The sequence below is a fragment of the Xenopus laevis genome, chromosome 3S (genome assembly GCF_017654675.1).
Source record: "Xenopus laevis strain J_2021 chromosome 3S, Xenopus_laevis_v10.1, whole genome shotgun sequence".
NCBI classification, from domain to species: domain Eukaryota; kingdom Metazoa; phylum Chordata; class Amphibia; order Anura; family Pipidae; genus Xenopus; species Xenopus laevis.
The window spans coordinates 109,830,779-109,848,243 of record NC_054376.1 but is presented as its reverse complement, the minus strand read 5'-3'; the positions used below and the strand labels follow the sequence as shown (position 1 = coordinate 109,848,243).

Below are 17,465 nucleotides of genomic sequence, written 5' to 3'. Positions count from 1 at the left end.
GTTTACTGACGAGCTGGTGACAGGGCTGCTGCTGCAGATAGCTAATGCGCAATCATAATAAAAAAATAAATAAAGGTTATCAGAGGAATATGGAACTGAACACAAACAGGACAAGGATGTCCTCTATCTGTTGCTGAACTAGAACTACCTGCATCTTAAAGGGCATGTAAAGTCTAAAATAGAATAAGGCTAGAAATGCTGTATTTTGTATACTAAATATAAACATGAACTTACTGCACCACAAGCCTAATCAAACAAATAATGTATGCTTACAAAGTTGGCTACAGGGGGTCACCATCTTGTAACTTTGTTAAACATCTTTGCAAGACTAAGACTGTGCACATGCTCAGTGTGGTCTGGGCTGCTTAGGGATCGTCATAAACAAAGCTGCTTGAGTTCTGCATGGCTGGGAAGTAAGGCGGGGGCTCCCCCTGCTGTTCATAAGTATGATTGTTTCCCTGCTCAGCAGTTAGGGGACCATCTGACAATTCCTATCCACAGCAGTAAATGAAGGGAGAATTTCACTGCATACAGTCAGGTTTCTTATAAAAACTGTACACATTTTTTAATTAAAGTATATTGGAGATAAGTTTCTTTTTCATTAAAGAAAGTAAAAATGGGATTTTATTTTTTTGCCTTTACATGCCCTTTAAGCTGGCCATAGAGGCAAAGATCTGATGAATCGAGGATTCGTACAATTTTCGGACCATGTGTGGAGAGTCCCGTCATTTTTCGTCCCATGGAGATCGGTCATTTGGACGATCAGCCCGGTTAAAAGATTTCTGTTCGGCTGCCGATAATATCTCTGCATGTATTGCCGATCTGACGATTTTCAGTGAGAGACTGTCACTAACTTTTGTCGGACGTAACCTTTCGTACGATTGCCCTTTTATTAGACGGACTCTTGTATTTGTCTATATGTATTTTGTAGTCACAGCCTCACACCAACTATAATCAGGTGATCCCACTGGTGTCTAATAAAAGGGCAGCCAAGTTTGGGAGTTTTACTTTGAAAGCAGCAAGTAAGTTGCAGGTAAAACTTAGTCCCTGTGTAAAATGTATAATGAAGCAATAGAATTCTTAATGAATCAGATGAAAATTGAGCATAGGACTGGCCAGATATGGGATGACTTTGACGTAGTTGGCCAGCTTAAATATATTGCAATATATGGACAAACAATCCCTGTTTTGTTATATATATATATATGTATACACAGGGAAGGCAAATCACATAATAAATATATACAGAATCATATCAGGATAAGGAGCTTAAGCGCTATGTGGTAAGAGACATAGTGGGAAGGAGGTCCCTGTCCCATAGAGCTTACAGTCTAAGTGGATGGGAGGCTAACATACAGACACAAATTGGAGATGAAAAAAAGTGCACAAGATAAGGCATAGTCAGTAGGGACAGGACTAGGCTAATGTTGTAGTGCTCCAAAAGGTAGACTTTTTCTTGAAGAGATTCTATAAAGGTCTTTACAGATCATCTATATATCTGTATACACCTCAATCAATTACTTCAGCCTCCCTATCGTGTCCATATTATCCATATGAAGCCTGAATGGTGCTAGCAATGTAAAAGATACATGAGCCAAATTAAATCCATATTTTAAGAGGCAAATCTACAAGGGTGAGTCATCTTTGGACTGGCAATCTGTGGGTTCTGGCAAATGCCAGAGGGGCTGTCCCCTATACCATTACTATTAAGTGAGCTGGTGGAGGACTATTTGGGCCCCTGAGTACTTGGAATGCCAGGGACTATTTTGTCTCCCAGGCCAGACCTGTTCTCTCGCCGCCTCCCTTGCTGCTGCGGGCTTTGTGCTGCTGATATAAAAGCTGTAACAATCCAGATCCGTCAGCGCAATCTCCCCGCTAAGAGACGAGCCTTTGCTGTGTACGGTGGTTGTCCCTTTACTGCAGTGCTTCCCTTCCCCCACCCCTATTCCCTGCAGGGCTCGCTCCACACACATCTCTCCTCCATTCATAAAACGCAGGCAATGAACGCCACAGGTTAGCTTCCGCTCTCCATTCACAAAAAAAAAAAAAAAAAAGAGAGAGAGCGAGAGAGAGAGGGGGAGAAAAGAAAAAAAAAAACATCCGCGCGCATGCGCTTTACATCTGCGGCTCCCACCCCATTCATAAGAACTGCGTTGGGTCTAGTGCGCCTGCGCGCTGCTGTTCTTCCCTCCCATTCATAAAAAAAAAAAGCCATTTTTTTTCCCAGGCAGTTGCAACACCGAACGCAAATAAGAAGCTGACAGTCAGCGGAGGAGCAATGCAGCTCGGATCAATGGTTTCCAAGCAGACAGTCACTTATTTGCTGCGATTTGAGGATTACTAGGAAATGTGCCCGGCTGTAGCCTTCCAAGTAAGAACTGCCTTCAACTACATCTGCTGTTTATACATCTATTTATGTGTATTGTGTGTATAGTGTGTAATTTGTATAGTGTGTGTTTAGTGTGTGTATAGTGTGTGTATAGTGTGTGTATAGTGTATATAGTGTATATAGTGTGTATAGTGTGTGTATAGTGTGTATATGGTGTGTGTATAGTGTGTATAGTGTGTATATAGTGTGTATATAGTGTGTGTATAGTGTATATAGTGTATATAGTGTATATAGTGTGTATAGTGTGTATAGTGTGTGCATAGTGTGTATAGTGTGTATAGTGTGTATAGTGTGTATATAGTGTGTATATAGTGTGTGTATAGTGTATATAGTGTATAGTGTTTATAGTGTGTATGATTTTTATTTAACTCCTTCTTCCCCTGTGTCTTTTATTATTATTGAACATTACATGTGCCATGGCGACTGGGCACTTTACGTGTGGACTAGTGAGTCGCTTGTGCGGGGAATCCCGGGCTGTGGCACTTACTATGCCATTAATAATGCAGCGGGGACACCCAGAGCTCAGGCTTCTCTTTGCGCAAACACACACAGGGGCTCATTTATCAATACTGGGCAAATTTGCCCATGGGCAGTTACCTATAGCAACCAATCAATGATTAGCTTTTTAAAGACAGCTGCAAGTGGAACAATGAAAGCAGCATTGGGTTACTGCCCATGGGTAAATTTGCCCACTGTTGATAAATCACCCTCACTATGCAGCGGCAGAAAAGAAATCGCTTCCTACACCATCAGCGATTAAATGCGACTTTGCTTTCCACGGCAGAGCTCAGCGATTGTTACCGCACATCAGAGCAAGTGACCTGCCTCCCTCTATTTCCCTTTATTCCCCCCTGTTTAACCTATGCTTTTCAGAAAAAAAAGGCAAATTGCAATTTTTGTCCTACTTCTGATGACACACCATCAATTGAAGCAGCGTAGGCGATGCCCATTTTTTTTATCATCGTTCCATTCTTTTACAGTGTGCGTTGAAAGGAGTTCAAATGGGATTTTCTTGCTTATAATAAATGAAAACAAATGAGGCCTATCGATTTAGCTGCATAGAGGAGATTTATAATAAATACATTCTGTTAGTCGCAAGCGGGCAGGATGCGACTAACGATTTCCAAAGACATAGGAAAGGTCTGTTGCCTTTATTTGGGGAGGGATGTTTTGCCCAGTGTCATAACTAGATGTTACCCCACAGCAAAATAATTTTAGGGGCCCCCAAACTCTCCTGTTTTACCAATATATATTAAAAATACTCAGGGGGTCCCTATACCTCCTGGGCCCCCTTGCAGCTGCAGGGTCTGCTTCCTCTGTAGTTACACCCCTGTTTTGCCTTATTCTTGCTATATTGGGCAATCGGAAGTAGATCTATATTTGGTTGCCCCCTGGGCAGGCTTGCAGCGCCTGTGATATGAAATAGATTTGTAGACTCATATTCACAAATATATACAATCATTTATATAACATTGCTACTGATTTCTCAAGGCCTTTCTACCTAATGGTATGAGTGCTTTTATACAGGTCATGGAACTCCAAGGTGACTTATAATATCCTTATATATATTCTTTTATTTACTATAAAAAAATTTGACAGAAATGACATCACTACTCACCGTTTATAACTGATGACATCACTAGTCACAGTTTATAAGGATATAATTTACAAGGTATTCAAGGCTTTTGTGTATTATGTATAGTGAATAAAGTACCCCATATTGTAAAATATAAGGATATTATAAGTCACAGAGGAGTTCCATCACCATATAAAAGCTGCTATTATATAGGTCATGGAACTCCGAGCTTACTTCTAATATCCTCATATTTTCCAACAAGGAGTACTTTATTTATGATAAAACACAAGTTTTATTGATGTGACAGAAATGAGATCACTACTCACCGTTTATAACTGATGACATCACTAGTCACCGTTTATAAGGATATAATTTACAAGATATTCATGGCTTTTGTGTATTATATATATATATATATATATATATATATATATATATATATATATATATATATATATATATATATATATATATATATATATATATATTACTGAGTCACTTGCTGCATTCATATATTTGATTGCCAGGGTAAGATTAGGAGAATGGTCAGTGTGTATGTAGATGGATGCAAGCGGGACAAGAAAATGCTAGTTAAAATACAAGTTATTGATTATACTGGAACAGGAATTTTGCAGCATAAGTGGTGGCAAATTGCTGAGAGAGGAGGGACTGTAGTATTGTTGTTGTCACAATTGCCTGCAAATGATAAGCACAGTTATTTATTTGGCAAAAAAAAAAATGCTGTGGAAATGTTCCCATCAGCTTATTGAGAAAGTGTGTGATAAGTGGCAGGGCAGTCTGCTGCATTTATCATATACTATGATACATAGTACCACCATTATACAGTGCTGTACCCATCTTGCTGCAAATTCTCAATGATTTTTTTCTGCCCGTTTTATATTTGAGTAATATTGGTGTTTTCTTGATTTCATCTGGCGGCCCATTACTCTGCCCAGAATTCTGTCCTGCAAGTAAGGGGGTTAACCCAAAAGAGTACTGACCTGCAGATTTATCCTTGGTGTGCGTATATATTTTTAAGGTTTTGACATCAGAATTCCAAGTTCTGTAGTAGTCTATCCATTCAGCATACAGCTAATTATAGAGCCATTCACAGAATAATTTACTGCCAGCTTCTGGGCCATTATCCCTGGCTGGGATTAATTCATGGCCATTTGCTGTGTTTTTACATAGCAAGTGTTATTTTTATTTTAACTGTCCTAATGCCAAAAAAACAGCTGCCCGATTTACTGAAATATCTTGTAAAAGCTGCCCGAGGAGTATATGGCATTAAGTTGGCACAGACCAGGCATGGTTATTTATTTTTAGGAATTGTGTCTGATAGCTAGCTGCTAAATCTGCCTTAAATTCATAAGCATCTTAATCTTGTTCTAGATTTAGAATCCGCTGTTTCCCATTTTATAACCAGTATGTGTTTATAATGGTGTTAAAATGCAGGGAGGGGGCATCTATTTCAGTATAGTGGGCTGGAGAAGAATTTAGTCATATTGACTAGCTTAATGTAGTACTGGGTAAGTTTTGTTTAGTGAGTCATATATCTCAGAAATACCCTATTGCATGCAGCTTTTCTGACTCCCTGTCAGATTCAGTGTTCCCTTGCTGTTTTTAACTTTAGAATCTGCCGAGTCCAGTGATTGCCTCTTATGAACATAAACAGGTCTCTGTTATTGTATTTATATGCAGTAATATGCCTCAGATGTAGGAGGCTCATCTTGCCTAAGTGATATGAACCTGCCGGGAATAAAGTGTCAGCCTCTAGCAACCATGTAAAAATTAAATTGTAAGCTTCATGGTCCAGAAAATAGGAGATAGGCTATGCAGCAAAATATATACTAATTTATACTATAGATAGATAGATAGATTTCCTGTTTCTACTACAATGTATATCTTTTTATATTGTATGTCAACAAAATGACTAAAGTGGCAGGATCTTAGCAGCCTGCATTACAAGAATTAGCATTTTTTCCTGAAGAACAGTGTGTTGTGTGTGTTTTATCCACATCCGTCGTCTGTCAGCTCCTCTGACACTTGCTAAATAGAACGTAAAGGTGTTGGAGAATCACAAGTCACAGTGTAAAGGGTAAACGTGTTGTCTTGCTCAGGAAGAGGGCGTGTCCGCTGGCACTGGGACAATGCTGCATAAGCTAGCGGACAGGGCCCATTAAAGGGGTACTAGCGCATTAAACATACGCTGTGAGTTGTGGGAAACATATTTAGATTTATTTACATATTTAAACATATTTAAAACCGCTGTCAGCTGTGGATAGTGAACTACATCTTATATATTATTATTATTATATATTATAGTTTTTAGCAAAGCGAGTAGAATATAAAGCAAATATTTTTTCTATATAGAAAGAGAGAGAGAGAGAGAGAGAGAATCTTGTTTTTACTTTGAAGCAAATAAAGATATTTACACATATCAATTCCCTGTCTGTGGAGCTTACAATCTGATATCTGCAGCATAAACATATTAAGGGGATTCTTCAAAAACCCTGAATATAGAATGCACTTTTTTTCCTTTTCCAGCACAGAAAACAGGTTCCCCTGGCCTGCCAGGAAAACAGTTCCTGCTGTTTTATATGTCATCGGTTGCAACAACTTGCGGAGCCACTAAATGTACACGTGAAGGATACACAGTGAACAGCCGCTGACCTATATGATGTCCCTTTAAGAATATAACTTCTACATTATATAAAAGGTTGTAATGGCTATAACCACTTTATGGATCATTGGACAGGTATAGGACTTGCCATCCAGAATTCTGGGATAAGGGGTATTTCCGTAATTTGGATCTCCATACGTTAAGTCTACTTAAAAATAATTTAAACATTACATAAACCCAATTGGATTAATTTGCCTTCATTCATTATATCTTAGTTGGTGTGAAATACAAAGTACTGTTTTAGTCTTACAGAGAAAAAGGAAATCAGTTTTTTTAGAATTTTAATGATGTGATTCAAAGGAAGTCTATGGGAGATGGTCTTCTAGCAATTCTGAGCTTTCTGGATAATGGGTTCTGGATAACGGATCCCATACCTGTACACAGAATTGTTTAGATCATATATATTGGATCGTGTATGTGTATGTGTAGCACATTCTAATAAACAGTTGATTGTTGTGTTTTGAGCTTTTCTACAACAGCAAATGTGCTAGAACCCTTCTCAGCAAATGTTCTAGAGTCCTGCATCGGGTCGGGTACCCGTGGAATACCCGCAAAGTGGACAGGTTTCAGGCAAAAAGTCCCCAATTCCTTGGCCATGCAAGGAACAAATGTGTGGGCTTAATCCCTCCCGCCCTCCCTTGTGGTTCTTCCAGTTTTTTAATTTATTTGCGAAGATTTGGTGCCGGAGTGATGTCACTTCAAGGTCAAATGTGACTACATTTCCAGTTGTCATGTGTCCCCGAGTGGAAGGTTAGTTGGCCTATTGTGGGTCGGGTAGTGGGAAAATGTGGGTCCATTTGCGAGTTTTGGGTTACAGGTTGGGCGTTGCAGGTACGGGTCCGTACAGGTTTCAAATAAATGGACCGGTGCAGGACTCTAGAATGTTCCTTTCCTGTATTACCATATGACCTTATTTACCCTAATCTTTCATGTCTACATTGTTGCATTGGCCTTGGCAGCTGTGTTACTGTATTGTAAGGGTAAATAAATGTTTTTGTTGAAAATGCAGTGCTTTCCTAGTGCCCTTGGAATACAAGTGAGTGCTTTGGTTGGTTAACCTCATGGATGTGTAGGTGACCTCTTTGGCAGAAAAGAAAGTATTGCCAATACCTGTATTTGATTTCAACGGGGTGACCTCTTTGGCATCCAGTGGGTTAATGGGTATCACTGGAGAGCAGTAGGATGTCACCTCTTGAACCTTCCCCATTCATGAATCTTACACTGCTCTGTCACGTTAGATCAGTAATGTTTGTTATAGGATATTGTGAGCTGAGAAAGGACTCAACCGAACTGAAAAATCTGCTCAGTCTTTTCCTTTCTCTCCCTAAAGGGTGACACGTGGAGTTTTATTTGGGGGAGGGAAGGTGTGGGACTCGCCCGGGCACCCTGCTTTAACAGCTGGGACTACAGATGTGGCTGCAGCGGAAGAAGCAGATCATAAACTACTGAAAGTGTGCTTTCTAAATCACCTGCTTTTTCCAAACGCCAGCGTTCTGCATATGTGTTCTATCAGCGGCCATTGTTGGCCCATAAACATAATAGGAGACAGCTTCCTGTTTATGTAACACAGCGAAGACATATGACAGCGCTAGCTAGAACAAGGCTATTATTTTCTCAATTACCATATTCCCTGCTAAGGTGTAACCCTCAACCAGTTAACCTGTTGCATACAAGCCTCTGAAATGAAGGGTGACTTTGGCCTGCCTGATTTTCTATTTCTTTTAGGTGTAAATATGTATCAAACAGGCAATACTTTGCTACAGATGTAAATATGATTAATATGCTATAAAGCCAGTGGCTTTCCATAATTCAGATACCTCCTTGTAATTAAATGGATAAAAGAACACTGATTTTTAGCATTTAGAAATAGAATGCAATGTATTTGCATTATTCAATATTTTGAAACTTGCCTGATTTTTTAATTACTATGGCGCTCTATTATAATATTTGCAGCTCTGGGGCATGTTCCTGAGAAGACACAGTTTCCCATATGCGTAAAGGTGGCCCATGGGCCTTTAGACCAATTCGACAGTTTATCTGCCCAATTATGGGGGCTTCCGATTGGGTCTTCCTGATCAATATCTGGCCACGATATCGATCTGAAAGGTTTAATTTTTGAGGCGATCGACCTGTCGGAGCCCATTGCTCTTCGTTGTAATCAAATTGTTCGGAAATAGCCTTGCCGTTGGTGGGCATATCGGGGAAAGATCTACTCGTTTGGCGATGAGCGGATCTCATACCTCCCAACTGTCCTGTTTTTAGAGGGACAGTCCCTCTTTCGACAGCTCAACCCGCAGTCCCTCGTTTGTACTGGAAAGTCCCGTTTTTCTGTGCACTGAACAGCCCTTGGGCAAAGTTAGACTCACAGCTTAAAGGGCAAAACTGCAATAACTGAAAAAAACACAGAATATGTTAAAACTTTCATAACCTGCCAAACTTTTTTAAAAAAATGATGTATAATGAACATGGTAATTAGGGTTGTGGCCACAAAAATGGACATGGCCAGAAAAATTTTCGCCTTGATACGCATGCCAACTTTTTTGTCCCACTTTTTATTTCCAAAATGTTGGAAGGTATGCGAATTTTATAGTGTATGGCCAGATCCAATGAAGTAACAGACACGGAGAAGATTCTGGTGGGTGCCTACAGGGAATGGTGCAGGGGGTAATAAACTGTACAGCTGCTGCAGGCGGTCCTGTCAATCATTGTCCTGCTTCGTAAAGTTTGGCCACTGGGGCATTAGGGGTCACAACAGTTAAATACATGTTGCTTGCATATGAAAAACCATCTTGCACTGTTCATAAAGATGAGTCTTGTGGGGGAATTTGTCCTGGCTGTATCACTCCCTTCCCTGTTGTGACTTGCCATAGAATATTATAGACCTAAGAAAATGAAGAGTGCGTAGGAATGTTGCAATCCCCCCCCCCCGCCGCTTCCCCCCAACCTGATGCAAATTTAATTTCTTGACATATAGAAACATCTACAGAACTGTCTCCTTCGCTTAACCAGAGTTTTTGCAAAGGGTTCTGACAACCAGACATGTCAGGCTCACCAGCTGTTGACAACTGGAAAATCCACGCAGTCCTAGCTAGGACACATCAAATTACCACTTCATCTAAAACTAAATCACCCGCAGTGTTTCTAGAGGATGCTGGGAACATAAAGTTTTAAAACTGACCTTCACCCAAAAGTGTTTTCTGCTAAATGAAAGAATAACATTCGAATCAACTTTCTGGTACAGGTATGAGATCCGTTATCCGGAAACCCGTTATCTAGAAAGATCCAAATTAGGCCATCTCCCATGAACTCCATTTCTCCAAAATAATAATTATTTCCTTTTTCTCTGTAATAATAAAACAGTACCTTGTACTTGATCCCAACTAAGATATAATTAATCCTTAGTGAAAGGAAACCCAACCTATTGGGTTTATTTAATGTTTACATGATTTTCAATCAGACTTAAGGTATGAAGATCAACATTACAGAAGGATCAATTATCAGGAAAGCTCCAGGTCCCGAGAATTCTGGCTAACAGGTCCCATACCTTTGAATCTGTAAATATAATTACAGTTGAAATCTTTATTTGTCTTTTTCTGTTCTCTGGTTCTGACTCTTGTATGTAGCAGAAGTGAGTGAATACAGGGTTATGGAAGATAGCTCATTGTACAAGTTGATCCAGGGACTGGTCCAATTGCCATTTTGGAGTCGGGAAGGAATTTTTCCCCCTCTGAGGCAAATAGAAGAGGCTTCAAATGGGTTTTTTGCCTTCCTCTGGATCAGCTGGCAGTTAGGCAGGTTATATATATAGATTTAAAAGGTTACATTTGACAGACGTCTGTCTTTTTTCAACCTATCTTACTATATTAATATGTTAGAGATCATTTCTCCTCCAGGTGTGTCTGTTAGTGGGCTACAGCTACATTGTTTCCGGAGTCACAACCAGTAGTGCAGGGAGTATAACTAGCCAGATAGATGCTGTTTTCAGCAGCAATCACATTTAAAAATAATAGAAATACCATTGAATTGTATTATTGTATATTAGAAAAATGCTTAGAATTACATTTTCTGTAAAAACCAAAACTGTGTTTGGGTGGAATTTTCCATTAACATTCACCCCCTAAGGTACAACACATGTCAGCCTGGTTTGTTTTTCGACTTTCTTTGTGACTTTTAACAAGTCACCTTAACTCACTGTGCTCAGCCACCAAATATTTGATTTTAAGATCCGCTTGTTAAAGGGCATGTAAAGTCTAAAATAGAATAAGGCTAGAAATGCTGTATTTTGTATACTAAATATAAACATGAACTTACTGTACCACAAGCCTAATCAAACAAATAATTTATGCTTTCAAAGTTGGCTACAGGGGGTCACCATCTTGTAACTTCGTTAAACATATTTGCAAGACTAAGACTGTGCACATGCTCAGTGTGGTCTGGGCTGCTTAGGGATCGTCATAAACAAAGCTGCTTGAATTCTGCATGGCTGGGAAGTAAGGCGGGGGCTCCCCCTGCTGTTCATAAGAATGATTGTTTCCCTGCTCAGCAGTTAGGGAACATCTGACAATTCCTATCCACAGCAGTAAATGAAGGGAGAATTTCACTGCATACAGTCAGGTTTCTTATAAAAATGGTACACATTTTTTAATTAAAGTATATTGGAGATATGTTTCTTTTTCATTAAAGAAAGTAAAAATGGGATTTTATTTGTTTGCCTTTACATGCTCTTTAAAGGCTCTCTGTGCCTGTGTAAATTCTCAGCTCAGCTCTGTATGATATTTCACAGCATGGTATAGGAATACATATTTTATTAATGCAGTAATGTACTGTGAGCACAGTTTACCTCTCCTGCTGGTCATTCAATAAAGCTGGTGTCTGATGTTAATGCAATAAATATGTATATATTAACCTAGGACTTTCAGCCCCTTTGTATCCTGTCACCTCTCTGTTTTTATAGATGTAACAACAGCGCTGATAAAAACTCTTGTTGTTCCCAGGGGTTTAAATGAGAAGCAGAGGTAGATGGTTACATTCCACTGAACCATACAAGGAAAGGTGAGGCTCTCCAGCTGTGGTTGAACTACAAGCCGGCACATCCCTAAGCAACAGTGGTGCCGGTTATAGTCCATGAACTACTGGAGAGCCTGAAAATAAACAGAATTCTTTTTTTAGCCTCTGCATGTAGATTATTGTCTTGGATTTGTAATGACTTTCATCTAGGTTTTACTTTTGGTTTTCTCCAGCCTTTAAATGGATTTTATGGGGGGAAAAAAAATTAGGAGGAAAGGTTTAAGTGATAGCGTTTTGTTACCTATGAATCTAAAATGGATTTGCACATACCCATAAAAACACACATCTCTTTACATCCACACAAGTTAAAAGATTTGTTTGTTTTAAACCCCAGCCAAGTTGCAGCTGCATGATAAAAACTGTGTTTGGTTGAAATGTGCTCTGACCCTTTAAGTCCTTTTCAAACAGGGCTCCCAAATAAAAGGTCACTCGACCAGGAAACACTACTTCTCATAGAAAACAATGTGCACTTTCTAAATTGGAGCCAGGCCGTATCCGCTCTTTGATTTAAGCTTAGTTGCTTCCTGTGCTCTTTTGACTTGCATAGCTTTTGGGTAACTGGATAGGTTCCAATTCGGAACTGTTCTTTCGATGAAATTAGAAACTAAAGCAATATTCAGTCAGACGTTCTTGTAAACTGAGGTGGTTTCTGTTCTGAGTCATAACTTCGGGCTTATAGCAGTATGTGCTTTTATCCCTGATTGTGCTTGCAGCAAACTTACCGTATGCTTCTTTTACTACATGTTGTTATGGGATAGTGATTAATAGAGTCTAAAAAATTGCAAAATATGACTGTTTAAAGAGAATCCTAACCCAAAATAGTTTTTGCATACTGCAAATGTGATTTTAAGTTCATTTCCACTGTACAATAATGGTTTTAATGTTATATGTACATATAACTGCTGTTGAATCACAATTACACTTAACATTAAAATTCATGAACATCTTTAATAACTGTAGTAGGATGGTTTCTAAAGATTCATTATGGGAAAAAAGGGGTTTTGATGATGTTCCCCTTTGAAAGAGCCCAATTTGCATTTTTATCCCTAAAATCTCCTCCTATTGCTGAACTGCATTTCTCAGAATCCTCTACCAACCTTTAGCTATGTAGGATGCAAGAAATGGCTACTGGGTTTATATTTTTATATTGTCCTCTGTTACTCCCATACAAAAAATGAATATGCAGTAGAAAAATGCACTGGCTCTTTTAAAGCTAAATTTGGCTTTTTATTCTAAGCAGTGCCCCGTAGTGTGCAAAACACCACATATACAGCTGGCTCGGGAATTCTGACAAACCTATCTATATCCATCATTTTGTGCCATTTTCACGTTGCTGATCATTAAATTGTAGGTTTCTTTTTAACTCTGTTTTTTTCTTCTTTCTTTTATGTTTAGGCATTTTAAAAAGCAGCATATCCAGAACTGGTGGGGATTAGGTCAATGGATTCCAGGATTCCTCACAGTATCACAGTCGTGCCTAATGCTGTCATGGTACAGCCATTGCTGGATGGCCGGGTCCCTTATGGAAGGTTACAGCATCCACTCACCATCCTGCCAATCGACCAGATGAAAACCAGCCATTTGGAAAATGATTACATAGACAATCCTTCCTTGAGTCAACTTGCTAGTCAGAAGCTTGTCAGGGACCCTCATGAACCCACGCTCATCAATCAGCGTCTGCAGAGGTGTGAGGCCGACAATACCCACCCCTGGATATCATTCAGTGGGCGCCCAAGCTCAATTAGCAGCAGCAGTAGCACCTCATCAGATCAGAGACTCTTGGACCACATGGCCCCACCTCCAGTGGTGGATCAGTCCCCACCTAGGGCAGTAAGGATACAGCCTAAAGTTATTAACTGTAAGCATCCGGATGTAAAGCAACCCATGGCCCAGGAGCTAGACAAACACTTATTACTGTGCGAGGCCTGTGGAAAGTGCAAATGCAAAGACTGTACCACTCCTCGGACATTGCCGTCTTGTTGGGTGTGCAACCAGGAATGTCTGTGTTCAGCCCAAAATTTGGTCAATTACTCCACCTGCATGTGTTTGGTAAAGGGTGTCTTTTACCACTGCACCAACGAAGATGATGAAGGCTCATGTGCAGATCATCCATGCTCTTGTTCTCGCTCCAACTGCTGCGTACGGTGGTCCTTCATGGGTGCCTTGTCACTGGTCCTTCCTTGCTTGCTTTGCTACCTTCCAGCTACTGGCTGTGTCAAACTCTCCCAGAAATGCTACGACCAAGCCAGCAGGCCCGGCTGCAGGTGCAAAAACACAAACAGTGTCATGTGCAAAGCGCCAGATGCCGTCAGCAGACCAGAGAAGCCTTTCTGATTGGCCGACCATAAGGTTGCATTTGCGAACTGTGTTACAAGGATGCATTTTACACTCTGCAGGAAACTCATGCAAAAAATAAATAAACAAACAAAAGACTGTAAGCGGATACCATCACAGAAGGCTTTAATTTAGCATTCCTTACTTAATTAGGGGGATCCAGCAAGACCTGGTGTCACACAGAAGGAAAGCAAAAAATGCCTTATGTGTGTGTGTGTGTAGCAGCTATGAATTGTTTCTAATGTCTGTGTTTAAGTGTCAGAGAATTCATGTTTTGTTTTAGCACAGTGGCATATCTACCTACCTTACAGCTTTTCTGCACCGCCTCTTGGTAACGGAAGCAGCTTATGCCAATTCCTTGACACTGGCATGGATGTAAGCCAGCTCCAGAGCTTCCTAACATACAGAGGTCTTTGTTTCCAACAGAACATTCATGCATAACTCAGTTTCTATAGAAGAGCAGATTGCAACACCTCTATACTTTCCCCACCTTGCGGGAGTTTTAATTTATTTGCACGCTTTTTTATATATTTATACATATATATATATTTTCAGAGTAGCTATGTCCATAAAGTGTTTCCTTTATTGGCCACCCTGTTGGCAGAGCAAGGCTGTATGAAACTGATCCTCTTTTATGCTGCTAAAAGGCAGAGCATGTAACATTGTAGGTGCGGAAAATACCGGTTACAATATGCTCTTCTCTTTTAAAGCTGTCACGGCTAACTCACACGTCCTATTGCGCTCCATCTGCAAGAGTGTCACTGTCTTTGTGTTTCTGTGTGTCATACTTTGTATTAGTGTCAGATTTGCCGCCCTCCAGCTTGAGCAAACAAGACCTCCCGGCATCCTCAGCTAGCCAGGAGCTGTCTGAGGATGCTGGAAGTTGTTGTTCACAGACTCCGACACCATATCTCAATTGTGCTTGGTTGCTAATTATGCCATATGGGTTTTACCGGAGCATGTATTTCTTCTTTCAGCTAATGATGGCTAGGTGGAAGATGAAAGAGAGTGCTTAGGGTACTGTTTTAAATCAACATGATTAAAGGAAGGAATTTAGCATCCCTCTTCCACTTGTAGCCCCTTCCTCACTATCTGTAAGGGCAGAGACACACGCTCAGATTCGGGGAGATTAGTCGCCCAGCAACGAATCTTCTCTTCTTTGGGGCAACTAATCTCCCCAAACGGCCTCCTGACGGCTAGAATGTAAGTTGCCGGCGGGATGGCAATCGGTGCGCTTCGCTTTTCGAAGTTGCTTTACGAGGAAACTTCGGGCGTCTTCAGAAAAGGAAGTGCTCCGAGTGCCATCCTGCCGGCAATTTAGGTTCTAGCCGGTGAGAGGCACTTCGGGAAGATTCGCCGGGCGACTAAATCTACGTGAATCTGAGCATGTGTCTCTGCCCTAATTAGTCCGGCCTACCTTATCTTATCCTATCACCAAGGCTTAAGTTGTATTTTTATATTGCTCTTATGAGGCCTGTAACACCAAACTCAGTATGCCTGTGTAAGATATAACAATTTTACATGATATGTTTTAACAAGCATAGGCAATCAGAAGCCCTTTCAGATGTTGCTGAGCTGACTCCCAGCATCCCTCACACACATCCAAAGCCTTCTGGGCAGTGTTATGAATTGTAGTTCATAATATAAGGAAGAGAATTACTAGTCCACTCTTCTAAAGGATTCTGAGAATGTGTGTGTGTTTTACCTTACTGTTGGGCTGGGCTTGTTATTGTTCAGCTTAGGACACTCACTCGTCACAATCACAGGCCTCTGTTGGGGAGTGTCCTAAGCTGTCGGCCATCTTTGCTGAAAGGATACATGCAGAAAGCAAGCATGAAAACATACTCCATTTAAAAAAAAGACACATCTTTTTTTTTTTCCCCCACAGTAAACTATTTGACTTTTTCTCCAGCTATTCTGGAAACGCCCTGGCCTAATTAGCATCCCACCATATTGTACACATTTACGGCAATAATTGTTAAAAAGTAAAACTCCTCCATAATTGCAGGGGCCTAATATTCTCGTCAGACCATCAAATCCTAACATTCTACTTGTGATTTTGGGATTTACAGAGAAGATGTGCACTAAGCTTGATCCCCAGAAGAGCACAATAACTGTTTTGTAACTGCATGAATAACACCAACAGGGATGTTTTGGTTTCTGAGAACCAGACAAATTAGAGAAATGTAGACACCAATCAAAACGTTTTTTTTCAAAGTATTCAGCCAATGGAACTTGCATGTTGCCCTGTATTTTTTTCCTTCGCTGCTGCTGCTGCTCAAATTTAGCCTCTTATGTAAAATAACTTGTATATCTGTGTAAATGTACATAGAGAGATACAAATAAAGATGTCTATTTTAGTGTTATATAAGTTTTGGGTAAAGTCAGAGGAACATATAAGAAAACCATTTTTAAAAGAAAGCGATTTTCTGTGTCCTTTAAAGAAGGACGAAATCCTAGTACAATATCATGTATTCTAGTTTCTGTGTTAAAGGGGAAATGTCTCTGCATATAGGATCTGTCTTAAAATAATGTATTTGTCTTTTTTAATTTCAGAAAAATATTGACACTTTTCAGGGTTAATGGTACAAACAGGTCGTTTGCTAAAATCCATATGGGTTTGCTTAGCATTCTTTTTTCTAAAATAGAAAAGCCTGCTATACGAAAAGTGCTTTTTTTGGGGTATTTGTGCACGTGAGGCACAGTACATTGCTTTGTTATATATACTGCTTGCTCCCCTTGCACTCTGAAATCATATTTTTAAGTCAAATTGAAAATTGTTACCTGTAATATGTAAATGACTATCAATACCCCAGAAAATGCATTATGGGGTTTTATTTTTTTAACACCCTTCCTTCAACCTAGCTGCATATCTAGCACTTTGTCTTGTATCACAAATAGTGTATTTATTTGTCTTTTATTTAATTTGAAGGTTGGGGAAACTTTTATGGCAAGAAGGTACAAATACACTCCTTTTTTTTCTGCTTGCATGAGACTTCCCCTTTAGGACTGTAAACTGAGAGGTTCTCTTCAAAAAAAAGTATTGCATGTTGCAAGGAGCATTTAAACTGAATGACAAGAGTAATGAGATTTAATTAAAGCGCAACCCCGTAAAGCCGAGGCACACCAAGGCGTCACAACCACCGTTTTTTGTGCCGTAAACCTTACATAAATGATATTAGTTCTACAGTAAGGAGACACTTTTCTGGAATTTTGACATCTATACATTTGAGGGAGAGGCACATTTATTTCCTCCCCTTTAATTTAAGTCACAGAATTTCCCACATTCTAGAAATTCTAAATAGGGATTTACTGAATCCACTATTTTGGATTCGGGCAAATACCGAACTGAATCCTAATTTGCATATGCAAACTAGGGGTGGGAATGGGAAAACATTTTTTACTTCCTTGTTTTG

General features: G+C 39.9%; 1 protein-coding gene across 1 annotated transcript; it reads left to right on the top strand.

Annotated features, from left to right (window-relative positions):
• Nucleotides 1-2,131: 2,131 nt before the first annotated feature.
• spry4.S (sprouty RTK signaling antagonist 4 S homeolog) lies at nt 2,132-16,886 on the top strand. The gene is made up of 2 exons (XM_018256193.2): nt 2,132-2,371; nt 13,111-16,886. Exon 2 carries the CDS (start codon nt 13,156-13,158, stop codon nt 14,047-14,049), a length of 894 nt encoding a protein of 297 aa, XP_018111682.1. The 5' UTR covers nt 2,132-2,371; nt 13,111-13,155; the 3' UTR covers nt 14,050-16,886.
• Nucleotides 16,887-17,465: the final 579 nt, after the last annotated feature.

Excerpts from the sequence above, each read along its gene's own strand:
- spry4.S (XM_018256193.2), top strand. The coding sequence starts at position 13,156 with ATGGATTCCAGGATTCCTCACAGTATCACAGTCGTGCCTAATGCTGTC.